The sequence below is a fragment of the Tiliqua scincoides genome, chromosome 2 (genome assembly GCF_035046505.1).
Source record: "Tiliqua scincoides isolate rTilSci1 chromosome 2, rTilSci1.hap2, whole genome shotgun sequence".
Taxonomy (NCBI): Eukaryota; Metazoa; Chordata; class Lepidosauria; order Squamata; family Scincidae; genus Tiliqua; species Tiliqua scincoides.
In genome coordinates this window covers 152,575,923-152,602,628 of record NC_089822.1, presented here as the reverse complement: position 1 = coordinate 152,602,628, position 26,706 = coordinate 152,575,923, and the positions used below count along the sequence as shown (strand labels likewise).

At 45.5% G+C, this 26,706-nt stretch overlaps 3 protein-coding genes across 5 annotated transcripts in view; 1 reads left to right on the top strand and 2 right to left on the bottom strand.

Moving 5' to 3' along the window:
• Window positions 1-54: 54 nt before the first annotated feature.
• HGS (hepatocyte growth factor-regulated tyrosine kinase substrate) lies at window positions 55-14,291 on the bottom strand. Of its 3 annotated transcripts, none has more exons than XM_066613787.1 (21): window positions 14,190-14,291; window positions 11,798-11,882; window positions 9,893-9,968; window positions 9,598-9,690; window positions 7,572-7,695; window positions 6,923-6,975; window positions 5,813-5,881; window positions 5,505-5,629; window positions 5,117-5,195; window positions 4,926-5,024; window positions 4,561-4,656; window positions 4,140-4,178; window positions 3,895-4,038; window positions 3,343-3,556; window positions 2,849-3,021; window positions 2,336-2,476; window positions 2,059-2,236; window positions 1,798-1,931; window positions 1,418-1,543; window positions 1,125-1,220; window positions 55-910 (listed from the first exon to the last, which is right to left on the bottom strand). In XM_066613787.1, exons 1-21 carry the CDS (start codon window positions 14,224-14,226, stop codon window positions 797-799), a joined length of 2,295 nt encoding a protein of 764 aa, XP_066469884.1. In that variant the 5' UTR covers window positions 14,227-14,291; the 3' UTR covers window positions 55-796. The 3 variants fall into 3 exon arrangements, with proteins under 3 accessions (XP_066469884.1, XP_066469885.1, XP_066469886.1); XM_066613788.1 differs by having other exon boundaries at window positions 3,343-3,553; XM_066613789.1 differs by having other exon boundaries at window positions 4,561-4,658; window positions 4,937-5,024.
• An 83-nt stretch (window positions 14,292-14,374) lies between these two features.
• On the top strand, window positions 14,375-18,038 carry ARL16 (ADP ribosylation factor like GTPase 16). The gene is made up of 5 exons (XM_066613234.1): window positions 14,375-14,524; window positions 15,148-15,205; window positions 17,061-17,174; window positions 17,258-17,373; window positions 17,639-18,038. The coding sequence occupies exons 1-5, from the start codon at window positions 14,406-14,408 to the stop codon at window positions 17,808-17,810; spliced, it is 579 nt and encodes a 192-aa protein (XP_066469331.1). The 5' UTR covers window positions 14,375-14,405; the 3' UTR covers window positions 17,811-18,038.
• Window positions 18,039-19,413: 1,375 nt separating this feature from the next.
• The window catches only part of TMC6 (transmembrane channel like 6), a 34,975-nt gene continuing 27,682 nt past the window's right edge, over window positions 19,414-26,706 (bottom strand). Inside the window, exons 17-20 of the mRNA XM_066613233.1 lie at window positions 25,563-25,739; window positions 22,669-22,747; window positions 21,149-21,216; window positions 19,414-20,037 (exon numbers count right to left, since the gene is read on the bottom strand). Coding sequence (XP_066469330.1) covers window positions 21,160-21,216; window positions 22,669-22,747; window positions 25,563-25,739 — 313 coding nt within the window. The 3' untranslated portion in view covers window positions 19,414-20,037; window positions 21,149-21,159. The remainder of the gene's footprint in view (window positions 20,038-21,148; window positions 21,217-22,668; window positions 22,748-25,562; window positions 25,740-26,706) is intronic.

The window sequence follows — 26,706 nt, the reverse complement described above, 5'->3', positions numbered from 1 at the left end:
CAGCAGCTGGTTCAACAAAACAAATACCTTTGCTTGAGAAAACAAAGACAGAAACAGTTTTAAATACTTTATTGTCACTGGTTCCATTCTGTCTACACCAGCACTAACTATGAGAGACGAGTCTTCAGAAGCAGAGGATACGTGGGGTACAGGGGACAGAGAGGAGCTACAGGTCTGGGAAAGGCTGCGCTCAAAGTTGTGGGTCCCAAAAGGCATGACTGGTTCTACGTGGTGGGGTGTAGATGTAGTCAGACTGAAGGCCACTTGATTGCATCTTGCCAACCATAGTGTGTAATTAGGGAGAGGGATGCAGGCCCAGCCCATGCTAGGGGATGGATGCTTTTTACTCTGTCTTTGAAGCATGCTTAAAATGCAATTCCCCACACAAAAGAGGAAAGTTCTCAGCCCTGTAATGGTGCACACATGAGTGACTGCTCAAAAGCTGTGCTCTGCTACCCAGCTAAACTGAAGCTAGGTGGATAGGGCTGGGGACCACAACCACTCCATAGCCAAGGAGCAGTAGCACACAAAAGGTAATCTGAACAGAGTTGCCCCTTGCAACTACCCAGAAGGGTCTCTTAGCAGTATTTCAGACAGGGATAGAGGGAACAGTTACAGTTAGAGGGCAGGTAGCCAGTAGGAGATTACCAAGGACCAGGGGCTCAATTCTCCCTTCCCCACAGTGGGGATGGCACAGGGTAACAGCAATGGTGTAGCGAGTACAGCAGTGACCAACAGATGGTAGTGTTACAATGTCTTAGAAACCCACCCCTCCCCTTCTTCATAAGCCAAGAGATTAGTCAAAGGAAATTAGCTGAGCCTCTCCACTGCCTCCTTGTGCCTGCTGCACCTGGGCTGGAGCCTGCTGTGAAGGTGGCGGCTGCTGTGGGGGGCCTCCAGGAGGTGCCATCTGCAAGGAGACAAATGGAGGTTACCAAAGTAGGCCACGCCTAAAGTTCTTGTTCCTCAACTGGAGCAAAGGGGGCTGTAGTCCAAAATACTAAGCTGGAGGGACTCAAGGCAACATCCCAAACCAGAGCTAACAAATGTATTAATAAATAATTAATATCTATATTAATTAATAAATAATTAATATACAATAAACTGGCCAATTAAATACTCACCTGCTGATACATAGGTTGTTGTCCTGACAGGTAAGGCTGTTGGGGCGGCAGACTGCTCAAACCTGGTTCCTGGCCAGGGAGGGTTGACATAAGGTTCTGGCAAGGAGGAGAGAGGATATCAGAGCCGCTGCCAGCATGAACTGCAGGCAGCCCCGAATTCTGGTGTGAGCTCCCTCGCTTCTGTGCAGATGCTATTAGGCATTCTTCTCCAACCCTTCTGCAGGTCACCCTCAACGCCCACACTCCATAGCAGGGAAAGCCACTGGCCCAACTAATGCCAAGCATTTTCTCACCTGCATGTTGTAAGGCTGGTAGCCCATCGAGACCGACTGATTACCCATGTATCCCATTGTGCCACCCGACTGCGGAGCCTGTGTCATGGGAGGGATTGCCTGGGTCTGTGAGGGGGCACCTGCATTCTGCAAGACAGACAAGAACGGTGAGGATGCGGTCTCCTGGTATGTGGTAACCTGGCAGCCAGGAATGTCAGGTTCTCTCAGCTTCTAGAGAAAGTTTGGGTAAACTTCCACTCACAGACAAGAACTTATATGAGGTCAGAAGCTTTTTCTATTCACAGCCAAGAAGGTTGGTACTCCCCCACCCACCCTTTCACAACAATCAATATCACGTTGGGGTCTAATCCTCTGGTTTGGGGAAAAGTGGGATAACTTGCCTGATAGCCCTGGGTCGGTGTAGGCTGGTAGGAGGAATAGGCAGGATTCGTAGTGGGCACTGCCTGACCTTGTGGAGCCGTATGGGCACTATTAGTGCCTGCTGGGTACATGTAGGTGCTCACCATGTTTGGATCTGAAACCGGTACAGAATAAGAAAAGGATCAGTTCAGTAATCTATCTACTGGCCCAATATCCAGTTCCAGCTAAATCCACGGAGCACTTCCACTGATCCCTCTTCACTTTGCACCTACAGCTCTTACCTGTTCCTGCCACGGGCATTGCAGTATAGGGCGCAGTGCTGCCCTGAGCTGGCTGGCTCATGTAGACCGTGTGCATAGGTGAGCCCTCCACAGAGCCTGCTGGGCTGAAGGTGCCTGGAAAGCTTGTGGGGCCTGACGGTTGGTACATCACCCCACCAGCAGCAGGCATGGCTTGCAGCTAAGGAAAGGGAAAGCAGTGTTAGAGAGAAGAGCTTACCTAGCTATAACAGCTGCAAAATTAACAGACAGGGAAGGAAAGGGAAGTGACCCCTCCTACCTGAGCATAAGGCAGGGAGAAGGCAGGCATCTGTGCCCTCATCTGGATCGTTTGCTTCTGTTGCTCCAGCCGTAGCTGACGCTCCTTTTCCTGCTCCTGAAGGCGCTGGATGGCAAGCTGCCGTTGCATCTCCAGGTATTCCTATCAGTGGCAGAACCACTTAATGCATTAGATCAGCTATTCTCAAACTGTGGGTCCAGGACCCACCAGTGGGTCGTGATCCCATTTTTGGTGGTTCATGAAACTGACAAGGCTGATTAGACTATACGCATCAAGGGTTAAACAGCTGCTATTGATGTGGGGGAGCACTCCTACCCAATCACCATTACAGCCACACTGTTTGGCATTCATAAATCAGGCAGCCGCCTCTAGGCCCTAGGGCCTCTAAAGAGTGTGAGAACAACTGCATTAGATGCCACCGCCATCATGCATCCAATACTGCTGGGCTCCACCACTTGCCAACCATTTTAAAAGGGACGGCACCCCAGCCACACACACTGTGACCCGCCTCACCTGTTTCTTCTGCCGCATGATCTCAAGCTTCTGAGCCAACTGGATCTGACGCTGGCGCTCTGCCTCTTCAGCAGCACGGCGCAGCTTCTCTCTGTGCTCCTCCCGCAGAGCATTCAGGGCTCCTCGGGCATCCCGGATTTGGGCAAGTTTATCCTGAAGCCCCTCATAGTACACTTGGGTGAAGTAGGGGAGACAAAACACTGTCAAATTTCCTACCAATAAACCAAGTCTTGCTGCACCTCCTCGCCACCCACAAGACAGGCACCAGAAGCCGGCCAGCGTGGAAACTTTAACCAAGGCCAACAGCACCAAATCACTGGCCTCTCCCCCCACTTCCAAAAGCAGAAGTAGGTCCAAACCTCTTTTGGAGGTGCACAAGTGAGCCAGTCAGGCTCTTGTGATTCAACTGGGGGAAGAGAGAGAATCCCAACACTGCTACACAAGCCTCCCACAGGTCTCTGCCCACATCAAGGATAAGGCCTCTGGTAACATACAGCGACGCTCATCCAGTTGGTTCAGCAGCTCCAGGAGTTGGGGGTGCATGCTGTTGATGGACTGGAAGAGTGAGAGCACTGCCGAGTCATTGGTGATGCTCCGTCCCCGCAGGTGATTGCTCTTCATGCGGTTGACAAAGGTGGTGACAGCATTCTGCAGGGCCTTGAGGAACTGCTCGTGGCTCTCATCAGTCTCACCATTTTGATATTGCTGCTGGGGAGAGATGGGAGATCATTCACTTGAAGCCCCAATTGCTAGCTCAGTTTAGATTACAGTTCCAGTCCTAACGCTTCAAAGCCGCTTCTGCCTACTCAAGATGTGGTTCTCTTCCCCCATCCTGGTTTTTCAAGGAGATGCATCTCCTTTAAAGTCCAAAACCTGAAAGAACAGTACAGCACATTTACACACTCAGTGCTCAGTGTCCTTTGATATTGCCTCCTCCTCTGAAAGAGCTATTGCTCCTAAAGGACACCATTTCAAGACGAGGCGGTTGCACTGAACTGTGCCTTACTGATCAGAGAACATCACGGGAGAGGGGGGTTTGTTCTTACCTCTACCACACTGAGTGGGGCAGGCTGGACTTCAGTGGACTGGGTAGCTGGCTCACCCATGGAGAGTGGAGCTGATGGGGTGGGGCTTTTGCGCACCTCCTCCTGCTTCTTTTCCCAGTAATTGCGATTCAGGTACCGAGCCAACTGCAAAGGGGTTTGAAAAAAACAGGAAGCAACTCGGTTATCACTTATCAGGGCCTCACTAAAATCTGCTACAAACTGGTTTAAGGTAAGTGGGGTCTTACCTCAGGGTCAATGTCCTCAGCTAGAGGTGCAGAGGAGTTCTGAAATAAGATATACAAATGATTCACAACTATTGCAAAGATTAGAGCCTTAAGAGTATCCTCCCTTTCCCCAAATATTCCTTAAGAGTCATTCAATAGAAGCAAAGGCCAGTCGGAGAGAGCACTGCTGTCTTTTCCAAGCCTGAAGGCATGAGAAGGCTTATACGCAAAAGTGCTGCTCAAGCAAGATGCATAAACACAAAGAGCTGATGTACATTCACCTTCTAGGTGACCTTGAGTAGGCTCTCCAAAGCACCACAGGATGTTTATAACTGATGGGAGAAGAGCATGCATTTCAACTATATTTGTAGCTTCTGGGGTTTAATCAGTAAGTACCAACATGCTTCTGCCAGAGAATGTATCCAGGTGTGTGGGCACTTACCACAGGTGAAGAATAGAGGGTACTGACTGGAGGAGCAGAGGAGGTGATGGGTGTAGGTTCAGCCTTGGGGTATGTGGAATAGGTGCTTTTCTGTCTCTGCAGAGGAAGGTAAGAAAGAGAACAGTATATAAATGGTTTTCGGATCCCTGCACCACACAGCAAGCTAGGAATCACATTTACTATGTACCAATGTGAGATGAGTTGATAAAGGAGCATTAAGCATGCATCACAACAATGTGACAACTGTTCTAACCCTGCACATCAAGCCATAGAAACCTTTTGGATAGCACAAGGAAGCCAAAGATGGAGACCCATTATTATATGTCATGGGACACCCCCTACCCCCCTATTTTAAGGACACAAACCATCCTTTCCTTCTCCTCTGCCTCTGACTGGGATAATGCAATGGCCAGTTGCAACTCCTCCTCCTCTTGCAGGGCAGTTTCATCACGCTTTGGGGGCAGCTGTGGGCAGAACAAGAGGCACTGTATAGAACCAAGAAGAGGAACTAGTCAAGCTGAAGACTCACACCTACCTGACATAGCCAAGGGTTTACCTGGGACTGCTGGGAAAGAGGGCTGGTCAAGTACTCAGGAGGAAGCTCTGTACCGGCAGATCCTTTTCCTTCTGCTTTCCTGTATGAACAGAGGGGTCAAGGTCATGAGCATATCTCAACTACTGCCTTCCTAATCTGTCTATGAGGGCAGGAGAAATGCCTCTGCAGCTCTGAAACTGTGGCACGCTGATTTATTCTAAGCCAGTTAGCTCTTGCTCTGGAAGCTGCACTTTGTGAGACAAGAGGCTAGACCAGATCATCCAATTACAAGAGGTTCTCTCACACAACAGAGTTCGCACATGCAGAAAGAAAGGCTGTCAAAACATCCATTCCTTTCAGAGTTTCAATTCCTCCAAATTCCTTCTCATGCTCAAGCAATAATACTTACTTGTTAAGATGTTCATAGCAAGGCTCGCACACCCGCACTTCCTTCTCTATGCCAAACTTGGGAATGGTAGAGTATTTGGATGAGCACTTCCCACAGAAGATCTGCCCACATGCCCGACAGTGATGCTGCAAGCACAATTGAATAGTCAAGTATGGCAGCTAGCCCCTTCAAACTAAATCTTTGAGGGCAAGATCAGTCTTAAGGGTATGGCTCCTATCCCCTTTCTGCTGCTCTAACATGGCTCTGCCATGTCACAAGTTATCATAGCAAGGATGCCTGCAATTGGGAGAATGAGCTGCAGTACTCACCTTGCGAGTAACCACTCCAAATTGGACACGGCATCGGTGACACTCCTCTGCATCCACCCAATCGGGAGCCTGTTATACAGAAACAGAGCAGTTTTAGGGCCATGAAAAAGCCATCATAAGCTCTGACGTGCCCCTAAAACATAAAATGAGGACTCCTAAGAGCCCCAATAAGCTAAGATGGGTAAGAGAGATGGGAAACATGCATGTACCAGCTCAGGGGTGGGCAAACCCCAGCCCGTGGGCCATTTGTGGCCCTCGAGGTCCCCCAATCTGGCCCGCAGGGAGCTCCCAGGCTCCAATGAGCTTCTGGCTTACAGGAGACTGTTAGAACCTGCGCTGGCCCATGACTGTCAGTCGTGACCACCAGACCCAAGCTGTGGGTTGAATTAAAGCAAGGCCTTTTACAGACTCCATGTTTTTTGCTTTTCCCTGGGCATTATTTTACCCTCCCGCCATTGCCTCTGAACAACATGTGTTTCTGGCTTGGCCTGTATGTTTTCACTGTGTAAGAGGTGTGGGAAGCAGTTCATAGTTCTCACATGGTTCTATGTGCCCGTACAATAGTCCTCATGTGTATTATAAATAAGCTCATTAAAATTCATTCATTCATGTAAGTTCCATCTCTAATGTATTCATTCATGTAAATTTATTCAAATTTGAAATGTAAATTCTTTCCTGGCCCCCGACAGTGTCAGAGAGATGATGTGGCCCTCCTGCCAAAAAGTTTGCCCACCCCCGTACTAGCTTGACGTTGCATAAAGAGGAAGTAAAATAGAATTTTAATAGGAAATACGCTCCCTGCTCTAGAATTGTGGCTCAGAAGTTGCAGAGGTTACAGAACAGGTGAGCTATTCTTTTGCTGAACCTTTGTATCAATAAGACATAACTGCAAGAGCAGGACACTCTGTAGGAGAAGCTGTGAAGCTCCACCATCAAGATCTTTTGCTCATCACTTCAGGCAGAACAGTATACCACCACCCCTGCAGCAATCTCTTACCTTAATTAGCTACAGTTCACTGGGGATCAATTCAAACTTTCAGCATTAAGACACATTATACATTATAATATGAAAGTTCACAAGATCTGCCTCTTCCCAGTATGGAAACTCACCCTTTCTGCTGCAAACATGGCATCACTTTCCTTGAATTCCGGAAAAACATGACCTGCAAGAAAAATTAATACTGGAGCCCAGTGGAGCAGCTATAATATTTGGCATAGTCTATGAAGCTCTCTAGAACATTATAGATTGCTTGGCCCACGATGTAACATGCAATACCACAGTCCCACAACTAACATCCTTCTTGTAAGATAAGAGCATACAGATTCCCATCAGCTTTGTTAATCGCTGTTTCTTTGGGATCTATTCCTAAAAGATTGACATGCTTCATAAAAACAAATAATCTGTCATCTCTTGATATAAAATGCAACAAAACTATCTGCTCCTCATGTATTCTTCCCACACAACCCATCATTATACACTATAATCTGATCCACTAACACTGGCTGTCAAGGAACCAACTGCTATTTTGCAAGCTAATTTGAAGGCCCAGGAAGTGAGCCAGCCACCACCACTACTGAAAAAGAACAGACAAAAAAACAGTCACCGACATATGAACATCACTAACTCCAAGGAGAGACACTCACAAAAATGCACGCTTCAAGTTCTTTTTTCAGATTTCTAGCTGGACACCTGCAGTCTGCCTTCCCCACTCACCCCATCCCCAATTCAAATCACAGCAGGGACTTCATCTTTCCTTACCTGCCACCTTTATGATCTGATAAGTGTCCTGCACCACCTTGTACTTGGGCTCATTGCGAAAGGCATGAGCCCATGCCTGGATCAAGTATAGAATCTTGTTGCGAACATTGGCCTCCACTTGCCTCTATAGAAATGGGAACAGTCAGGATCAGGCACCACTATTTTCAAAGGATCAGTGTAAGCAACACTCAGAGCAATGCCTCATCCCATCTGGTACCAAAAACCCAACCTCAATTCCTTTCCTTTTCACTCAGTGCCTGTAAATAAGTGGTGCACTGGGCATCAAGAAGGGATTTGCTTCTCAAGTCTACTTTTGCTTTAGAGGAAATTCTTAAGAGGGGTCGTGAGGTGTTTTGGCACCTGAATGTTTGAAAAAACTACTCATACCTCTCTAGCATCTAAGACCACTTGAGTCTCTTGCTAGTATAGTAAACTATATTAACTACATTTGGAGACAGCCAAGGTATACAAGCCAAAACACTGGCTTCTTCCTGTATAAATGCACCACCTTTCTTTGTCACTGGGAAACCTTCTGTATTACTGAAGAGGTAGATGATTATTATTAACAGCTATATCTCACTTTTCAACAAAAGTTCACAAAGCAGTTTACAGAGAAAAATCAAATAACTAATGGCTCCCTGTCCCAATAGAGCTCACAATCTAAAAAGGTACAAAAGAACACCAGTTGACAGCCACTAGAAAAGACACTGCTGGGGTGAAGATGGCCAGTTACTCTTCCCCTGCTAAATAAAAGAGGAGCACTCACTTGAAAAAGTGCCTCTTACCCAGTTAGCAGGGGTAACTGGGGTAGATGAGAGCACATTCTCCCCCATATCCTCCAAGAATATCTGATACTGGCCTTTGCCAGCAATGCCAAAGCTCAAAAACCAGACAGAAGCAGACCTCACCTATAAATACCTCAAGAAGCAACATCAAACAGTGAATTCAGTTTTCAAGATTTATACCCCACCTTTTGATCTAAAAGATCCTCAAGGTACATTACAAAATAGATAATGCAACTTAGTACAAAATTATTATGTTAGCCTTTTCTCTGTAGAAAAAGGCACTGCACCTTCAGGATGCGTATACTTGAGGAACTTTGTATTTAAAGTACTACAGCAATGGTACTATACGACAGCTAGCTTAAACAAAATTTATCACTATAATCTCCATTGGCATCACAGTGAAAACAGTGCAAAATTTCTGCACATGGATAACAATTCAAACCTATTAAAAATGTAATGTATAATATTCAGCTGATCACTGGATAATAGCTCCTCTTCTTTCAAGACATTATTTGGGAATTATTGAGAGAACATGTGAACTAGGACTACAGAGAGCCAGTAAAGAATTTACTCAAGCAACTAAAATATTAGTAGTAAAATATGGGAAGATGAGACGATTCCAGATCATTCCCCAACTGCCTTGTGAGGAAGAGCTTAAGATTTTATATTATAATTGCACTTGTAAACTTTGGATGCGAGGTTGAAAAAGCAGGCCTTTTGTACAGTTTAGGAGGCCAGAAAGTAGAATAAAAATCTCTAAAAACAAAGATATCATACACATGAATAAAATGACTTGTTACATTCATGCATGCCACAGACACATTTTTTAAAACAGTATTTTCAGAAGTTTGGTTTGTATTTTCTGCACTAAACTGAGGTGGGACCATGTTTTATTTTTCCAATACTGAAATATTTTGAAACAATAATGTCAACTTTAAGGGGGAGAGGAAGAGCAGCATTTTCAATATGTTACATATTCATTAGAACCCCACTGGCTTTAACCATTTCAAGGTCGTCCCCGTGTTCAAAAGTTTGTCTAGGTTCGCATAAATAGCTTCCCATTTTTTAAAAACATTCATTCCTCTGTACGCAACCCTGAGCGGCTCAGAATGAATTGTATACAGAGGTTATCGAAATCTCTTGAAATTCCTTTGGATCAGAAGGGATGCAAGACTGTTTCATCCCCTCCATAAGTATCCCTTCATGCCTTACAGAGAGGAGAAATTGCACAATGCCACTACCTTCAGCAATTCCTTCAACTCTTCCATGGTCTGCTTATTAGCCACTTCATCATGGACTGTTTGACCACAATTCTTTACCACAGATTCCAAGACCTAGGGGAGAAACACACAAGAGTATGCACACAGACCACACTTGAAGAACCTGATGTTCAAAGAGCAATAACAGCCTAAGACTGGGTCATTCTCTGAAAGCACGTGATGGCTGCACTTCTTGCAGAGCTCAGGGAAGACCAATTTCCCCCATGACCAGAGTAAGTGAGCACACTTTGAGAAGGTTGCATTTGCTTCAGGTTACCTCCAGCGCATACAGAGCCACATGAGGATTCTTGTCATTGACTTTCTTCTTGATTGCACTCACAGCATACTTAGCTCTGGAAAGACAGATAATATGAATTCAGATGAATGAAAGTCTGCAAAGACTAGCTGCCACTACCCCAATAGACCTGCTACATAGGAACAGAGCATATCAACACTTACAAGGCTTGCAAACTTTGTGGAAGAGGAAGAGAAGTAGAATGCTAACATGCTAAATTCTAGGGTCAGTCATGCAACAAGACTAATATAACTGATTAATTAACTAATCAAAATTATTCACTTGGGCAGAGTATGCATGTTCTACAACTGTCGGTTTAACATAAATGTAGAAATTGCTACACAGTAAAACAACATGCATCATTTGTTAGTGTTTTCAATCTCGTAGTTGTAGAAAATACTCTGAAACTTCTCTTCTTCTCTTATCATTGTTTTCTAAACCCCTTCCTTGGAAACATTTCTAAATTATTTTATCATAAAAACAGAAAACATAAAATTAAACCAAGATATGCAACGATAGCTCTCGCATATTTTTTTCTTATTACAGGGCTAAAACATCACTGTTAGCATATTTTCTCTAGTTTCTTAAGTCTGCCATCTCCCCCTGTTCTTTCTGTAGGGGCCACATATCTAGAAAGGCAGATCTTGTCTTTCATTTTAGAACTTTACTGTAACAGTTATTCTGTTAACCTGTTGGTGCAGTTTGTCCAGCCTCATGGGATTATTTGTTCTCATATCCTGGCCCCCTTCCCTTGCATCTGGGAGAGTACTTGCAGGAATGGGAGTAGGACACACAATTAAGGAAACTGCTTGGACATGAGGGAAGGAGCATGGGAGGTGCTCATACCACAAGTATGCATATTCTTAACTATGTGAGGCTGAGCCAGATGGGAAAATATCATCCAAAGCAGACCTGAGATTTGCTGGAATTCAAGACCCCAATATAGAAATATTAGATTTGATAGCCTGATAACCTTATTTTCTGGGGAAAAAAACATTTGCAATTGGTCAGAAGACATACAGGTTGAGTCTCATTCAGTTTCCAGAACTCACATGGATGGCATGAAAGGAAATCAATTTAAAAAACAAAGTTCCTTTGTGGGTGATTTTGAAAACAACCTTGCTGACCTTTGTGATGTTAAGACAGAGTCATCAGGCAAACAATCCATCAAACAGTCTCTCTCCATGCTCTCTCCATGCAGAGGACCCAGAGCAAAGTGATCACTCAATGATTGCTCTGCTTCACTCAGAGCAAAGTGATCTTTCTTTCACTCAGGGAGTGCTCAGAGGAAAGGGAAGGGTCACTTTGCCTTGGAGTGAAGCTGGAGAGAGAATGATTGATAGATTACCTGCCTGCCTGTCTCCCTGCCTGCCCTCCCTCTCTCTCCCTCTCATTAACAACACTAAGGAGGTTATTATTAATGGACTACTGTAATTTTAAAGGGATGCATTTTCCCCCTTCTCCAGGGTTGAGTCAAATCCGTGTTCAAAAAATTCATGTATAACAAGGTTGGACCTGTACTACTTCCAAATGACAAACTGCACTGATTTCTAGAGCAGGTTGCACATACAGAGGTTATTTCTGGGTGGGTTAGCCACACAGAAAGACAGAGTGTTATGGTGGCCAGAAACTTGGGTTTGGGTGGGAAAATTGGCCCAGATTCAAACCTGCACTCAGCTATGATGTTCAATGGGTGATCTTGGGCCAGCTGCAACCATAATGTTTAACTTATCACAAAGGGTGGTCAAGAAAACAAAAAATGAGGCAGCCCCACACATACCACCTTACTTTCCTTGGAGAGGACACATAAAACAAAAACTGTTATTGAAATATATATAGAGAGAGAAAGTGAAGAATGCAAGAGTTAGCATAAGTCTCAGCACTTACTGAGTATCACCCTGTCGAATCATATCACAAATCTGAAGGATGGACTCCCAGTCTGTCTCCAGCAAAAGCTGACTGGTAGCTTTATCTAGAAGACATTGAAATAACCATTATGACCACCAGAAATTATCAAGTGCAAAAAAAATCATACCTGTTCAGGAAAAGTCAGGATGAGTATCAGTTTGACAACTGGGCCTTTTCTGTTTAAAAAACAAACAAACATTTCCTGGTAGTGATCAGATATTGAGAATAGCAGACAGATTTTCTAGATGATAAACAGTTCTCTACTGTATGCTGCTTCTGAAGGATGGCTGTGTACAAATGGCAGGAGGTCTGGTCTAGAGGGTAGAGTCTCCATTTGCCTGAAGATAACATCCACAAGGTCGCCAGTTCGGAGGCCACCGGCACCGTGCGACCTTGAAGCAGCTGACAAGCTGAAGCCGAGCTATTCCATCTGTTCTGAGCATGGGAGGCCAGATGAGAATGAAACATCTGAATTGTTGTGGCTCTTGAAAGATAGAGCCTTCTTTCAATTGTAAAAATCCCTACGGGGACTTAAATAAGCCTGCCTATGTAAACCGCCTTGAATAAAGTCTTGAATAAAGACCAAGAAAGGCGGTATATAAATACCTGTATTATTATTATTATTATTATTATTACAAATGGCATCTTGAGCCTCTGACAGAACAATCACTGTTGCTTCCAAAGATGTGTGGACAAGTTATTCTGTCCACATTGTTTACTCCCCCAGGTTTGTTGGCCTTTCTGCCCAGAAATAATTTGCTCCATTATAATTAATCTACCTTTTCTCCCTTGTTAAACCTTATGGCAAGAACTCTTTCACTATGACACACCAAAAACACCCCCACTGCCAAAATTTAGATTGCAATGCAAGATTGCTATGAAACAGTGGTCATTTTGTCACTTTCTTCCTTCAAATCCCTCCTCCAAATCAACCTCCTTCACAAAGACTTTGGCTTAACCCCATCTGGAACTTAGCCTAATTACTCATAATGATATCTGCACATATTCATCCTTTGTCATCTTGCCTCTCTCTCCTCTCATCCATTTCTTGTCCCTCCCATTGTCAAAATGTAGATTGTAAGTTCCCCACGGCCTGGATATATCTTTTTTGCTTATATTACTCTAAAACTCCAAGTATTCTGACAGAAATATGTTAGTTAACAACATTCTTGCTTCTCCCTCCCATTTCATTGTTTTCAGGTAATGCTGAAGCTTTGGGTAGTGTTGACGCCACATCAGCTGATAAACCTCACTCCTTTTTCCCATGATAGTTGCCCTGAAGTTTCACCATGTTGTGAAACTCAACTCAGGTCCACTCAACCTGACTTTTTTTTTTATCTTCCCTCTCACTTCCTGGTTGTTAGTCATCTTCTGAAAACTGATTTTAGTAATGGTCAGAAGATATGTAAGAGCATACATATGTAATTAGCAGATTTCTTTTCTTTAAAAACAACTCTTTCATATATTGTTATCTTCTTTCAGTGCTCAAAAAATAGGTCAGCCTAGTTATTTAAACAAACATTTCAACCCTGGTTCAGCAGAGAGCCCTTCATTTAACAATGAACAAGCTAGAACTGAAGGTTGCCTACATGTGAACAGGAGTCGGATTTTTCTTCTTCTAATATCTAATTTGGAGATCAAAGGAAGGCACAAGAAATACTGTTTAATCTTCTCTTTTCTACCAGCTTCTGTTTTGTCTGAAACCAATTAGATTCTCTAAAATCTCCTATTAAATTCCTTACAGAAATGGCAGCTATGTGACCCCCACACACTGCTCCTTGAAGAGGGAGAGCAACAAAATCTGCTGGGCCTAACAGCTGTGACCAATCTCCTCCCTCCTGATAAGGCTGTTCGGCCCAGCAGATCTTGGTCATCTCACCAGAACAACTGGTGGAATGTGCACAGAGGTTGGGGGAGTGAGGACACAATCCTATCCTCATTTTCCTGGGAGTAAACCCCATTGGCTATAAAGGGACTTGCTTCTGAGTAGATATGCCTAGTATTGGGCTCTGAGGCCCAACCCAACGCTTTCCCGGGAGTAAGGCCCATTAATATGGGACTTACTTCTGAGGAGACATGCCTAGGGTTGTGGTCTCAGGCCCTATCCACAGTTTCCCGGGAGTAAGCCCCACTGACTGTGATGGGACTTGCTTCTGAGGAGACACGCCTAAGCTTGGGCTGGGCTCGCAGTGTCTGCTGTGGGGCTTGAGAGGAGGCTGGCAGAGAAGACGGGCAGGAGCCTCGGCCTGGACTTCGTGCTTGCGGGGCAGGCACAGCAAGGGCTGGGGGCTCTCAGCCGCCCCGCGGTGACTGGGGAGAGGGCAAGGGACGAGTCAGCAGGGCCTTCCCGGGCTCCCTCCCCTCGCCGTACCCAGAAGCCGCTCGAAGGTGCCTCCGCCTCGCCCCATCGCGCTCGCCGCTCAACCTCGATCGCCCCGGCCGCTGCTCCTCTTCCGCTTCGGCCCCGCTTACACAGCCTAGGCCCCGCTTCCGGCTTCCGCTCGGCGAGGGGGCGGGATTTCCGACGGCGAGCGCTGCCGATTGGTGGAAGGGTGGAAGCGGCGAGCCGTCGCTCCTGAGCCGATGAATGCGGGAGAAGAGCCGGACGGGGGTTGTCATGGCAACGTCCGGCAGCTCCCGCTCCGCGTACCTTCTGCTGGGGGGTTCGGGCGCGGGCAAAACCTTGCTGGTGAAGCGGCTGCAGAATATCCCCGCTCGGAGGGGAAGAGGGGGCTGCTGGGGCGGGGCCCGGGTGGGCCGCGGGAGTCCCTCCCGGTGGGAGGGAGTGGCTTTGCCCTTCAGGTCTTTACCCGGCTGCGGGTGGTCTGCGGAACTCCCTGCCACAGGATGTGGTGGCGGCCCCTTTAAAGGGGGGGCAGATTTCTGGAGGGAAAGCCCAGCGCGGGTTCCAAGTCATGTGCAGCCTCCTGGCTTTGGAAGGAGGCGGCCTCAGGAGGCACCAGGGTGCAGCACGCTTGTTGCCCCGTGTGCTCCCTGAGGCCTCTGGTGGGCCCTGTGGGACACAGGAGGCTGGACGAGGTGGGCCTTGGCCTGACCCAGCAGGGCTCTTCCTGTGTTCGCCTGGGCACTGCACTGGCCAGAGGCACCTGAGGCCAGGTGGGAAGGGAGGTTCTGGTGCCCACCCCAAAGACAGTTCCCACCACGAACCTGCTCACAGCACAGGCCCTCGCCTCGCTCCCCCCCAGGGCTGACAGGCTTCCCTGGGCACGTATCCCCTTCTCTGAAGAGTCACCCTGAACCTGCCCGCGCTGCGCTGGACTGACCTTACCCATCCCTTTCCCGTCACCTTCCTTAACGGTCTTTGCACAGCTGAGCTCCCGGGACGGTGCGAAGGACCTTGGGGAACCTCCGCCTACGCTGCCCACGGTATGGCCCTCCTGCCTCCTGCTAAGTGGTCGAACATCCACCTGCCTTGCACAAAGAGGGTCCTGGGTTAAGGCCGCGGAAAGGAACTTGGGTTGCAGGGCTAGGCAAAGCCCTGCCTCAGGGAGCCACTGCTAGTTGAGTGGTTCCCAAACTGTGAGCTTTCCCAGGGAGCTGCGAAATTCTTGTGAAAAACCCACCATCCTTTACAATGTATAGGATTGTAGTCCTAATGGGGAGCTGTGGTCAGTGACCCAGTAGGTTAAGGGAGCCACCAGTCAAAAACTTTTGGGATCCACTGCAGTAGACAAAACTGGGTTAATAGACTGATGGTTTGATTCAGGATTCGGCAGCTTCATGCATTCTCACTAGTTCCGCTGTTAGAAGTGACTTAGGGTGCAATCCTAACCCACTTTGCAGCACCAACATAAGGGCAATGCAGCTCCGAGGTAAGGGAACAAACATTCCCTTACTTTGAGGAGGCCTCCGTGAGTGCCCCCCAACTGCAGGATGCAGCACACATCCCATTGGCACCACTATGCCAGTGCTGGAAAGTGGGTTAGGATTTGGGCACCTTACTGAGATGCTTCTTGCTCTTTGGTTGGGCTATATCTTGAGACACACCATTGTTGTAAAGTGATGGATATTGTTGTCATTACAGTATTTAAATACATATGAATGGCATTATTAAAATCGAGCTTCTTTCCTAATCACGCTTTTATGTATTTGCAGGTTGGCTTGTTTTCAGAATACCATAGTCTTTCCCTGTGTGCTAGATGCCCTCAGGGATGAGTTGTTCTAGCATAGAGCTTATCAGCCTCAACTTACTATCTACTTTGATGCCCTTTCTTTATATTTTGTCATTACTCTTGGCACAAAAGCCACCCTTCCATAAGAGTACAGTATACACATATGCAAAGTTTCTGGCATAATATTGCTGTGCGTTGCCTGTCTGCTAAACCGATCCATTAAATACTGTACTGCCAAAGTGATGGCATTATTTGGGCTGACCATGATACACACAGTCAAGAGTTAGGTTCTGAGATCAGTGTGTAAAGCCGCAATCGTGTGTAGTCAAATCTCCCTTAAATCCAACGTGCATACTGCCTCTTTAAGAACTAAAATCACACTAGAGAGACACATGGCAACTGAGAGGGCAGCATCTTTATTCTGTCATTTCAGGCTAGCTTCAGGGCACAGAGTAAATTGAATGGTGGGCAGAATCACCTGCACTATTTAAACTGTTGTTTCTGCCTATCTTTTTTTGGAGGAGGCTGAGTGCATATATTTGAATTAGCACAAGTCAATCATGTGTAAGATGCAGGCCAACTGTAATCCCAGAGTCAGTTCTTGGCATTTCCAGTTAGCAGGGTTGGGAAAAGCTTCTGCCAAAATCTTTGGAGAACTATTAGCATTCAGTATAGACAATGTTGGGCTAGATATTCAAATATTTATAAACCACCTCTTAAATGAAAACATTCCAAAGCAGTTTGTACTTTAAAAACATAAAATAATTTCAGTAGTTAAAATTGGCAGCTAAAAATGAAAACCCTGAAAAGTCCTGTTAGAAGAAAAAGTGTGCTAGCACCAAAATAGTACAATGGATAGTCTTGAACTAGGAAGTGAACAAGGTGCTTGAAAAATAATTTCCTTCAGTCCTTTAAACTTTCTCCAGTTTGTCCACTCTTAAGTTGAGGAGAACCCAGTCAAATTCTGCACTCTGGCCTAGGCTTGATTCATGCTCAACAGCTCATGTCTAGGTCAGCACCAGTGCAGAGGTTCTTGGTTTGCTGTACTGTGGACAATAGTTCAGTTGCTCACTTATCTACAAGTTTACTTGGCCATTATTCATTTGTAGGTGGGCACAAACCTTACTGACCTTTCAATTGGGAAGAAGATAACCGTTCGGGAACTGGGAGGATGCATGGGCCCTATCTGGTCCAGTTACTATAGCGACTGCTGCTGTGTTTTGGTAAGTGCTGCATTTAGTTACTGTGTATAACTCAAGCCCTCCTCCTTTTCAGTTATCATTGAGTTGACCTCTCTCTCCCACAGTACATGATTGATGCTGCCAAGCCCACCCAGATTTCCTCATCCTGCGTCCAGCTTCTGTCAGTTCTTTCTGCTGAACAGCTAAAATCAGTCCCTGTCCTCATCATTTTCAACAAAATGTAAGAAATATGTAGCTTGAATTTCCAGGCAGGGAGGGATGAGATTTGGGAGAAGGTTGAGAAGTGTCTGACAGCCTACAGAAATTATTTGCAACCAAGCCAATCTTCAGAGTGGGGGACCAACTATCTGTGGTAGAAAATAAAGATTATTTTAGTGGATTTGCAACCACATCACAAGATTCCATTTAGGGACTTCGCTTTGGGAACAGCTAAATAGGCAGATGGAGAGCATATAACTGTTTTCTTTCTCTATCCTGGCCTCCAGCGATCTACCTTGCTACATGTCCCTAGTGGAGATGAAGTCATTGTTCCGAATCACTGACATCATTGCTTGTGCCAAGCAACCAATCACTGTTGTGGAGACCAGCGCGCGTGATGGCACTGGATTATCCAGTGTTATGCAGTGGTTTCATTCCACTCTGCGTGATTCAAGCTAACCCTCCAAGAAGCCTGAGGTGGCTCTCAAGTATATTTTGACTGGCAAGGAGAAGAGGAACAAGAGCTGGGCAACAATTCTGCCTCGTATCTGGGGAACTGTAATGGTAAGTGGGAGCAGGCAAAACTTCCTGTCCCCTGCAGGCACTGGGACCAAGATTGTTGGCCTGGACTTTGATGTATTTTGAACCCAAGAGTAAATATTTCCATATTTAAATCAATATAGTATCTCTTTTATATACTGTATGTATATTACGTTGAAGGAGATTGTGTCTGTGGAAGGCAAGGCAAGGCAATCCAGAGGAACCAGCAAGGTGTAAATTTAAAGCTAGCTCCATTTTTTTTTTACTCTTTCAGTTGATGCAACAGATATTGGAATTGTCAGTAACAACTGTGAAGCGAGAATGTATTTGGGAATGCTTGGCTCAAGTGAATGAGAGAAATGTATTGCAACATTTCCTTTGGGGACAAATAGTGAGGAAGTATTCTGCCAACTCATCAGTTCCTTCAACATGCTCTTTCCATCAGCTACAGCAGTGATAGTGAAGCCTTATTGTTCCACCCCGCAGCCACCTGTCTTCATGCCCAAGCTTTGCAGTACATTTCGCCAGGTAGCTGCTTCCACTGCACATCAACCCAGAAGGCTCTGCACCTATATTTCGCAGTGGACCACAGCTGCCCAGCACAAGTTTCTACAAAGATCAGGCATGAAGACAGGAGGCTGTGGGCCAGAATGGTAAGACTTCACCACCAGTGCATCAAGCTGATTATGCTGGTGCACCAGATCCAGCTTGCAGGTCAGAGGTTGGAGGTCCCAGAGCTATACAGGACCTATAATCATTAGGAAAGGAACTGCCGTGACAATGCCACTCTGAAATAAATCCATGATTCAGGTGCACTTGGAATACTGTATACTGTTCTGGGTGCCCCCTATCAGAAAGGACATTGTAGATCTAGGAAAGGTGTAGAATATGGCACTCAAAATGACCACAGGACTGTGACATTTGGGGCTTTTTACTCTAGGAAAAAAGGCAACTGGGGAAGAGGACACATGATGGAGGTATATAAAAGTATGCATTGTGTAAATAGGGAGAAGTTTTTTTTTTCCCCTTTAGCACTTGAACCAGGGGTCAGCCAGTGACATTGATTAGCATGATAGTTAGGACAGGCAAAAAGTACATCTTCACATATCCCAGAATTAAAGGAATTCACTATCACAACATGTGGTGATTACCATTTGCTTGGAGTGATTAGAAATCGGATTAGACAGGTTTATGGAGGACACCTCTATAAATGGCTGCTAGACCTGATGGCTACATGCTACCTCCAAGTTCAATGGTAGACTGCCTCTGGGTTGTAGTCACAGGAAGAGCAATGGTGGGAGAGAAATATGTCTTTTCTGGTTGTGGGCTTTGCAGAGGCGTTTGGTTTGTCACCGTGAGAAACAGAATGCTGGATTAGATGGGCCTTTGGCCTGATTTAGCACAACTCTTCTTATGGCCAAGTCCTCCTATATGGAATGGTGCACATTGCCCAGTGCTAAAATGCAATCTTTAGAGATACAAGCTAAAATGCAGAGAGGGATCTGTGTTAGTGACTTCAGTCTTTGGTGTCCTATTAAAGTCAGGACTGGAGAATTCAGAAATCTCAAAGAAAAGTAACATTCATCAATCCAGTTGAACCAGTTACCAACTAAAGAAAAGGCAATATCATTCATTTGCTTATGTCCTCTTGAGATTGTTTTCAATAGCATCAAACTACGACATTCCTGCTGAGAAAGCCAGCCAAGAAACCGCTTATGCATTCTACAGCTCTACCCATACACTGTGGAAAGCCCAGTAGCAGGAGCCATTACACCTCTTAGACCTGCTTTTCTAGAAATAATCAGCTTCAGTAGTTCAAGTAGTTGAATGCTGAACTTCCAAAGGTGTTCTATTCTTGAATGCAGAAGTACAGTTGAGTGGATTAGGGATCCAATTCAAATATTTCTGTTTACATGTGCATGAAACCTGTCTTTGCCAGCCGGTCAGAAAATGACGTTCTTGGACTAAAAGGTGGATAAAATTCCTGTGAAACTACTGAACAGGAAGAGGCTTGGAGTCAGACAGCAGTAGACTAATGATTTCAGCAGCATAGTGCTGTTCCTTAGGGCCCATGGAGGTCCAAATCTTTCTCCCAAGAAACATTTCAGGTGGAGATCAAGCTTCATCTTGTATACTGGGTAATGAGCTGCCAAAGAAAATAGAAAAATTAGTTGCCAACTGAATGAGCAACACTTTTGTGGCTATGATAATGGTCTTAATGCATTGCTTAGAGACCAAGCACCTTTTTTTTCTTAAAGGCCTCTCTTATATTTCTTGCTTCCCAGAATAGCTGTGAGCCAAACACCACCCACTTCCATTATTGTTTTTAAGTTCTTGCTTCAGGAGTGTGCCAAAAAGGATTAGGGCTTGTGCTCTCTAGTGTCCCTTCAAAGAACAAGAGAGTCAGATGTGAATACAGCAGTACAACTGGGGTAAGAATCAAGAGTAGTGTCAAATTCCTATAAAGTGAAATATGTTGATTTAAGTTTGGCATGGCTGGGAGATGGCACTGAATTCACCAGTGCTCTTCCTGTCAAATCACATCTCCCTTGCTTGCTTTTTCTGGCAACAGCTACTTTCAGTCTTAAAGTCCCACGTGGAAAAAATAGGCTGGGGAGAGTTCAGCCCACACATACACCCTACCTACCTGCACTGTATTTTCAAGGTCTCCCTCTGCTTCGTTATGAATTCAGTGGCAATTTCATTCTTACATGTGGATCTGCTGCTGTCATATATATTTATTTCTCCTTCAACCCTCTATTCAGTTTGCTTCCATCAAGACAATTTTCTAGCAGAAGACCTTTCACAAAGGATTTGGAATGGCAGTTTGTGACATGTATACATGTAAACCTGTGTGTGTGCATGCAGTGGGCAAAACAGAAAAGGCTTGCACTACAGCTTGCCTCAGTGTGAAGCCCATATGGAAATTCTACCTTTGACATTTTCAGATCAAAGAGAGGTAGATTCCCTGTACACTGAACTGCCTTGTGGCATCTAAAGCTGTGTGTGTTTTTTTCACTGGAAATGCATTCAGCAGGTTTCCCCAGCTTTGCTGGTAGTCCAACTCTTGGTTCTACCTGCACAGGCATGAATCCACTGGCTATGTGCACCCAATGCAATGTGGACAAAAGACTTAACTATGGCTTTAGTCCAATTGACCATGGACTCTCCTGCATCCTTTCTGCTTAGCAGCAGCCTTCTGTTATTTCCACAGAACTCTTCCCTTCACAGCTCCAAAGCCTTACCCTCAACCTCACCTTTTGCATTCTCATTTCCCATATATAGTATGAAGCTTCTGAATGAGAAATGTCTTGTCTTCTCCCTCCTGGAACAGCAAAGATAATAAGATGAGTAGCAGGAAAGTGAGTCTTTGAAAGAACAAGCACTAGGGTTGTCAAGAATGGAAAGACATCCGAAGGTCAAAAAGCCTGGCTGCTGAGAGCCCCATTAGTAGCCAAACAATTCATCCTCAAAAATGAGAAGGCTAAACGCCCACCTGACATTGAGCAATGGGTATTTGATTTGTTGAATTTGGCCACCAAAGAAAAAGTGACATACCATAAAAAGGGGTTGGGGGCACTGACAAAAGTTCCAAATTATATGGGGTGAATCTTTAGATTTGCAATCAGAACAACAGTCTTATTGGAGGCTAGGAAAAGATACACTATACAGTCAAAGGAAGGGGCACATAGAGGTCTCTCTGCATCTGCTTTATGTGTGTGGGATGGGTGTGTTTAAACATGAATGGTTAAGCAAGGGATTAATAGTGTGAGGGGAGGTGATGGGAAGGCTGTAGTTGATTATGCTGTCGGAATTATTAGAATTTGACTATGAAAGAACAGTAACTTGTTTTATTACTGATAATAATAATGGAAGCTGAGACTGAAACTATTGTGAGCTATGATACTTGGCTCCCCCCCCCCATTACTCTACTAGAGGGACTAAAAAAGTTACTAGTGAAGTGCCAGCCATTACAATTGGCAAAATGTACAGAAAGGATCTGTACATGGCAGGGACCCAATGTGTGAGGTATACTGCATCTATGATCTCTGTGCATAGACATTATGCATACAAACCCCCTTTATGGTGTACTTGTAAGTAGAGGTTGGGTTACCTTGGCTATCCATACTGATGCTGTTCCTCCAGTGTAGGAAGATAACGGCAGGACAGGTGAGGTAGCCCTTAATGAATACACAACCTGTACACATTGACTTCCTCTTCCAATTTTAGCCAACTTGGATCCTTCTAGAACAGTAGCTTTGGAGGCTGGGTCGTTTGTACTTCTTATAAAGCAAGCATTGACAGAGCCACACTTTTTGAATAGCTAACTATAGGTTGCTTCAAATCATGGGGATATTCTGATGAAATGACAAACTATGGTTTATAGCAAACTAGAAGTGAAAGCCTCTCATCTCCCCTTGCACATGAAGAAGCACATGAACCCCAATGTGGTGCTCTTAAAGGTTCCTGACCTGGGGAGATACTGATGCCAACCTAACTAGTAATGCTGCTGCCACCTGTCCTTAGCTTGCCAGAACTTCACCATCTACAAGGCATCAAGGATGTTCTCACCACCACCACCCCCAGTCCGGTTTACCCTCTAGTAACCTGGTGCTCCACAAGAACTTAGGGCAAAGATAACAGCTCTTCAAAGCAAACTGGGTTTATTTACAAAGTGGTACCAATCTCTCTCTCAGAATAGTTCAGCAGTCCAGCTTTTCCACTCAGCATGTCAAAACTCACAAAAAGGCTAGCACAACTCCCTATCAATACTCACATTGGCAATCTGCTCCTTCAACAAGGAAATGATTCTTCTCTGACCCTTTACCACCTGGATGTTGAGATAGATCACAGCTCTGCAGTCACAAGGAGGTAGTAGAGAAATATTAAGTGAAGAGATGGAAGCAATAAATCCTTTGAGGAGCAAGGGAGGTGCTAGAGTGGTTGTCAGCAGGAAATGATCTGTCTATGCCATCATATAAATTATGTTTAAAAAAATTTTTTTTAAGGTATTTACTTACTGCCTTTTAACAAGTTTCTTAAGACAGTTGAAAAGTAAAAGCAAAACACCATCACAATAGCACTGTTAAAGCACCTGCATAATCAAATCAAAGGTTCTGGGAGAATAAAAAGGGATTTGCTTGGTGCTGAAAGGATAGCAGGATTGGCTCCAAGAGAGCCTTTCTGGGGACAGAGTTCCAAAATGGAGAGCCATATCTAAAAAGACCTTCTTTCTGGTCACCATCCACCTCACCTGGCAGAGGCACCCAAAGTAGAGCTGCTATCTCAATGTTGGGCAGACAGATAATATTGGGGGCACTAGACACTACAATTTATTGTGTAGTCAGAAGTCTGAGATGCTAGTGCAGCTAAAACATCCCTTCCAACAAGTATGCTGGCATCTCAGTCACTGTGAGGCACAAAAAGCATATTGGGTTAAGGATACTAACCCAAGTACTAAATATTCATAAACACAGTCCTGTTAACTGATATAACTATGACCACTCTCCCTGTGTACAGTGATTGACTGTAGAGACAAATGCTATACTCTGGTAAGACCCTATCCTTGAAAAATGCTAAGTGAAGACAAATGTACCCAGGCAGAGCTGGAAGAAGGCTACAGAGTGTGTTGGCACTGGGTTTATGGTTTTCCAGTGTGCTCCAATTCCCTATGTAATCATGGATTCTGTCCACGGTTATATCATTTCTAAAAAATGTTTATGTATGCATGTAAAATGCTTAGAACAGGGGTGTCAAACTCATTTCATCCTGGGGGCCACATTGGATTCAGGACACCTGCTGAGGGCCAAACTCCAAATGTGACACCCGGAAGTGACCTGAACACAGGAAGTGATGTCAATTGTGACATCACTTCCTGTTTTTAAAAAACTGCAGCTTCCCCCTCGCTCTGCTACTTCAGCCCACCCCATCCCCAATTCTACCACAAAGCATCCCCTGCCAGCCAGCCAAGCCTCCCAGTCCCCCCATCCTACCACAAAGCATCCCCTGTCCGCCAGCCAGCCAAGCCTCCCAGTCACCCCCAGTCCCCCCATCCTACCACAAAGCATTCCCTGCCCACCAGCCAGCCAAGCCTCCCAGTCACCCCTAGCCCCCACCTGCCTGCCACTAATCAGGGCCAAGGAAGCCATGCACAGCGGCTCCAGCTCCCAGGCCCCCTCTGGCCGCGACCGAAGCCCGGGAGAGCTCTGGCTGTGGCTGGAGGGAGGACCGAAGTCTGGAGACGCAGCACACGGCTGCCACAGCCCTCAGAACCCTCTCCGGCTGCGGGCAAGCCTTGCTCATGCCCAGAGGGAGGACCAGGGACACTGCGCACGGCTGCTCCAGCCCTTGCAACTCTCTCCGGCTGCAGAGCTCTGCTCGTGGTTGGAGCAAGCGGGGGTGAGGCAGCCCCAAACTCCCCCAAAGCCTGGGGGCTGTGCAGAATGGCTCTGCGGGCCAGATGCGCCCCGCAGGCCTTATCTTTGACACCCCTGGCTTAGAATGTGGATGCTTCTTTCTAGGTTATTGTGTCTATATCAATAATAAGAACTTGCTTTAGCAAGTTTGATTAGCAGCATTTTATCAGTGACACCAGCAACGTGTTTAGAAACAGAAACCATCAGCCAGTGCCTAGGAGAGGGGGGTAAAGGGGGTAATTTATACCCAGGCCCAGGGTCAGGAAGGGGGCCCAGGAGCCCAAGGAGGGGCCCCAGAAATTTTCTGGGATCTTACATTCTCCAATCTCACTTTCCATGCAGGACGCTGGGGGCAATACCATGGGCACATGGCGACAACTACTGCCACAAGCCATACACGGATTACACAAGCCAATACAAAGATTGCATACACTCCTTAACAGTGTCACATCTGGGAGGAAAGTGACCTGCTACAGTAGCTCTTTGGTTTGTGGATTTGCTAACCATGAAGGAGTGTATAGGAGCTCAGCAACACAGCTGCAGAACTGTAGCTACTGCAGAAGTCAGTTTTGGTGTACACAGGACACTTTCCATTCTAGTGTGAGCCTAAATACAATGATACTAATCTCCTGAAATGATTTTCTATATCTGAAATATTTTAGAGAGGAGTATGTTTGTTTTTCTGTATTACTGTACCTAACTGCCAATGCTGAGCAGGCAGATAGACCTGAGCTCTGCATTGGGAAGACTGGTAGACCTGGACTCCAAAGACTATTTTGGTTGTTGTCACTTTCCCCCTGCCTGTTTTGCCCCCATTGCCACCCCCCTTCTGTTTCACCATTCCCTCTTTGGAAAGGGGCCCAAAAGAAACTGTACCCCTGATAAAATTCCTCTCAGAGGCCCTGCCATCAGCTACCTCTGTACAGAACACTTTTGAACATTTTCTGGTGTCTGTGGAGTGGAGCTGGGAGCAGGACACATGCTCAGTTGTTCTAATCATGACCAATACTGGTGAATTCCACCCTGTATTCACCAAGCATGTGTTCGTCTATGTGTAGGGCAGGGAGCAAAAGGAACAGCTATGACTTTCCAGGCTTAGGGCCCAATCCTAAGTATTCCCTTACCTTGAGGATACCTCCATGACTGCCCCCACACTACAGGATGCAGTGTGCACCCAATTGGCACAGCTAAATCAGTGCTGGAAAGTTAGATAGGATTGGGCCCTTAGACAAGTAACAGAATACTTCATACTTACAGCAAAATTCCAGAGATGAAGAACACAAAGAAGGTGTTTTGGATCAGGTGCTGATGGATCCAGGTAAACCAGGTGAGATTTGGACTAGATTTCTCCAGCTTTAGAACCCATGTCTTCCCAGAATCATAGATGGTGTCAAAAGTTTGGAAAGGCCCACATTTCTGTGAAGGTTTCACTCTAAAAGGATAGAGTATCAAAGAACTATTCAAAAGAAAAGTTTGTTCCATTTGGTGCTCAAAGGACTACAGTAGCCTCATTACTCAACAGTATTTAGTCACAGCTTTTCAACATTTACAATGAAATTTCCATAATATAACCATTAAATCAGAACAGAGAAAACTAAAATTAGGTCAGCAACAGTTTATCAAAAAATGGCCCAAAGGTTATATGGAACAGCTGAGCTTATGTTAGCTTACTTGCTTCTGAGTAAATGTGCATTGGACTGCACTATTAGGCAAGTTCCTAACAGTGATAATGCTTATCACCTGTTTCACTGTTGATTCTCAACCTTGCAAATTCAACAGGATTAACTACCAGAGTTCTCATTTTGACTTTTAAAAAAATAACAGTCTAATTTTGCATTCAGGTACCAATTTGAGCAAATCCCCTGTTTAGACTTTACACATCTTGTAAATGAATTTAACAATATATAAATGTGTTCAAATATAGTATTGTCATTTGGAAGGGGGGAAACCCTAATTATGCCTGACACCAAAAAGGAAAGAAAGTTTAAATGTCCTGTAAACAGGTTGCAGTATGTGAGGCTTATGACACATTCTTCAAGAGAACAACACCATGATTAAAAACCTCAATTGGAGAGGCTGCAATGACAGCATGAAAATAGGATCACCATCTTAGAGACCTGATTCAGGCTTTACTGCCTTGGCAACAGTTTAGACCAGCGGTTTCCGAAGTGGAGACCACTGGGTGCCAGTAAGAGCATCCCTGGCATGGATGGAGCTTACCATTCTGTTCGGGGGCCTCTTCATTCTGGCACAGATCACCCTGACCTTTGTGGCAGCCAGCCGCTTCCAGGGTCTGTCGTCCCAGCAGGCTTTGCACTTAGATTTCTGGACATGCATTGCTGGCCACCACAAAGGATGGGGGCGATCTGCGCCAGAATGAAGAGGCCTCTGGGCAGAAC

Excerpts from the sequence above, each read along its gene's own strand:
- HGS (XM_066613787.1), bottom strand. The coding sequence starts at position 14,226 with ATGGGGCGAGGCGGAGGCACCTTCGAGCGGCTTCTGG. Across the intron at positions 5,025-5,116 it reads CTCTTTCCCAGCAGTCCCAG|CTGCCCCCAAAGCGTGATGA; the intron begins GTAAACCCTTGG and ends TTCTGCCCACAG. Across the intron at positions 2,237-2,335 it reads TCTCCCTGCCTTATGCTCAG|CTGCAAGCCATGCCTGCTGC; the intron begins GTAGGAGGGGTC and ends CCCTTTCCTTAG.
- ARL16 (XM_066613234.1), top strand. The coding sequence starts at position 14,406 with ATGCGGGAGAAGAGCCGGACGGGGGTTGTCATGGCAACGTCCGGCAGC. Across the intron at positions 14,525-15,147 it reads CTGGTGAAGCGGCTGCAGAA|GCTGAGCTCCCGGGACGGTG; the intron begins TATCCCCGCTCG and ends GGTCTTTGCACA. Across the intron at positions 17,374-17,638 it reads CTCATCATTTTCAACAAAAT|CGATCTACCTTGCTACATGT; the intron begins GTAAGAAATATG and ends CCTGGCCTCCAG.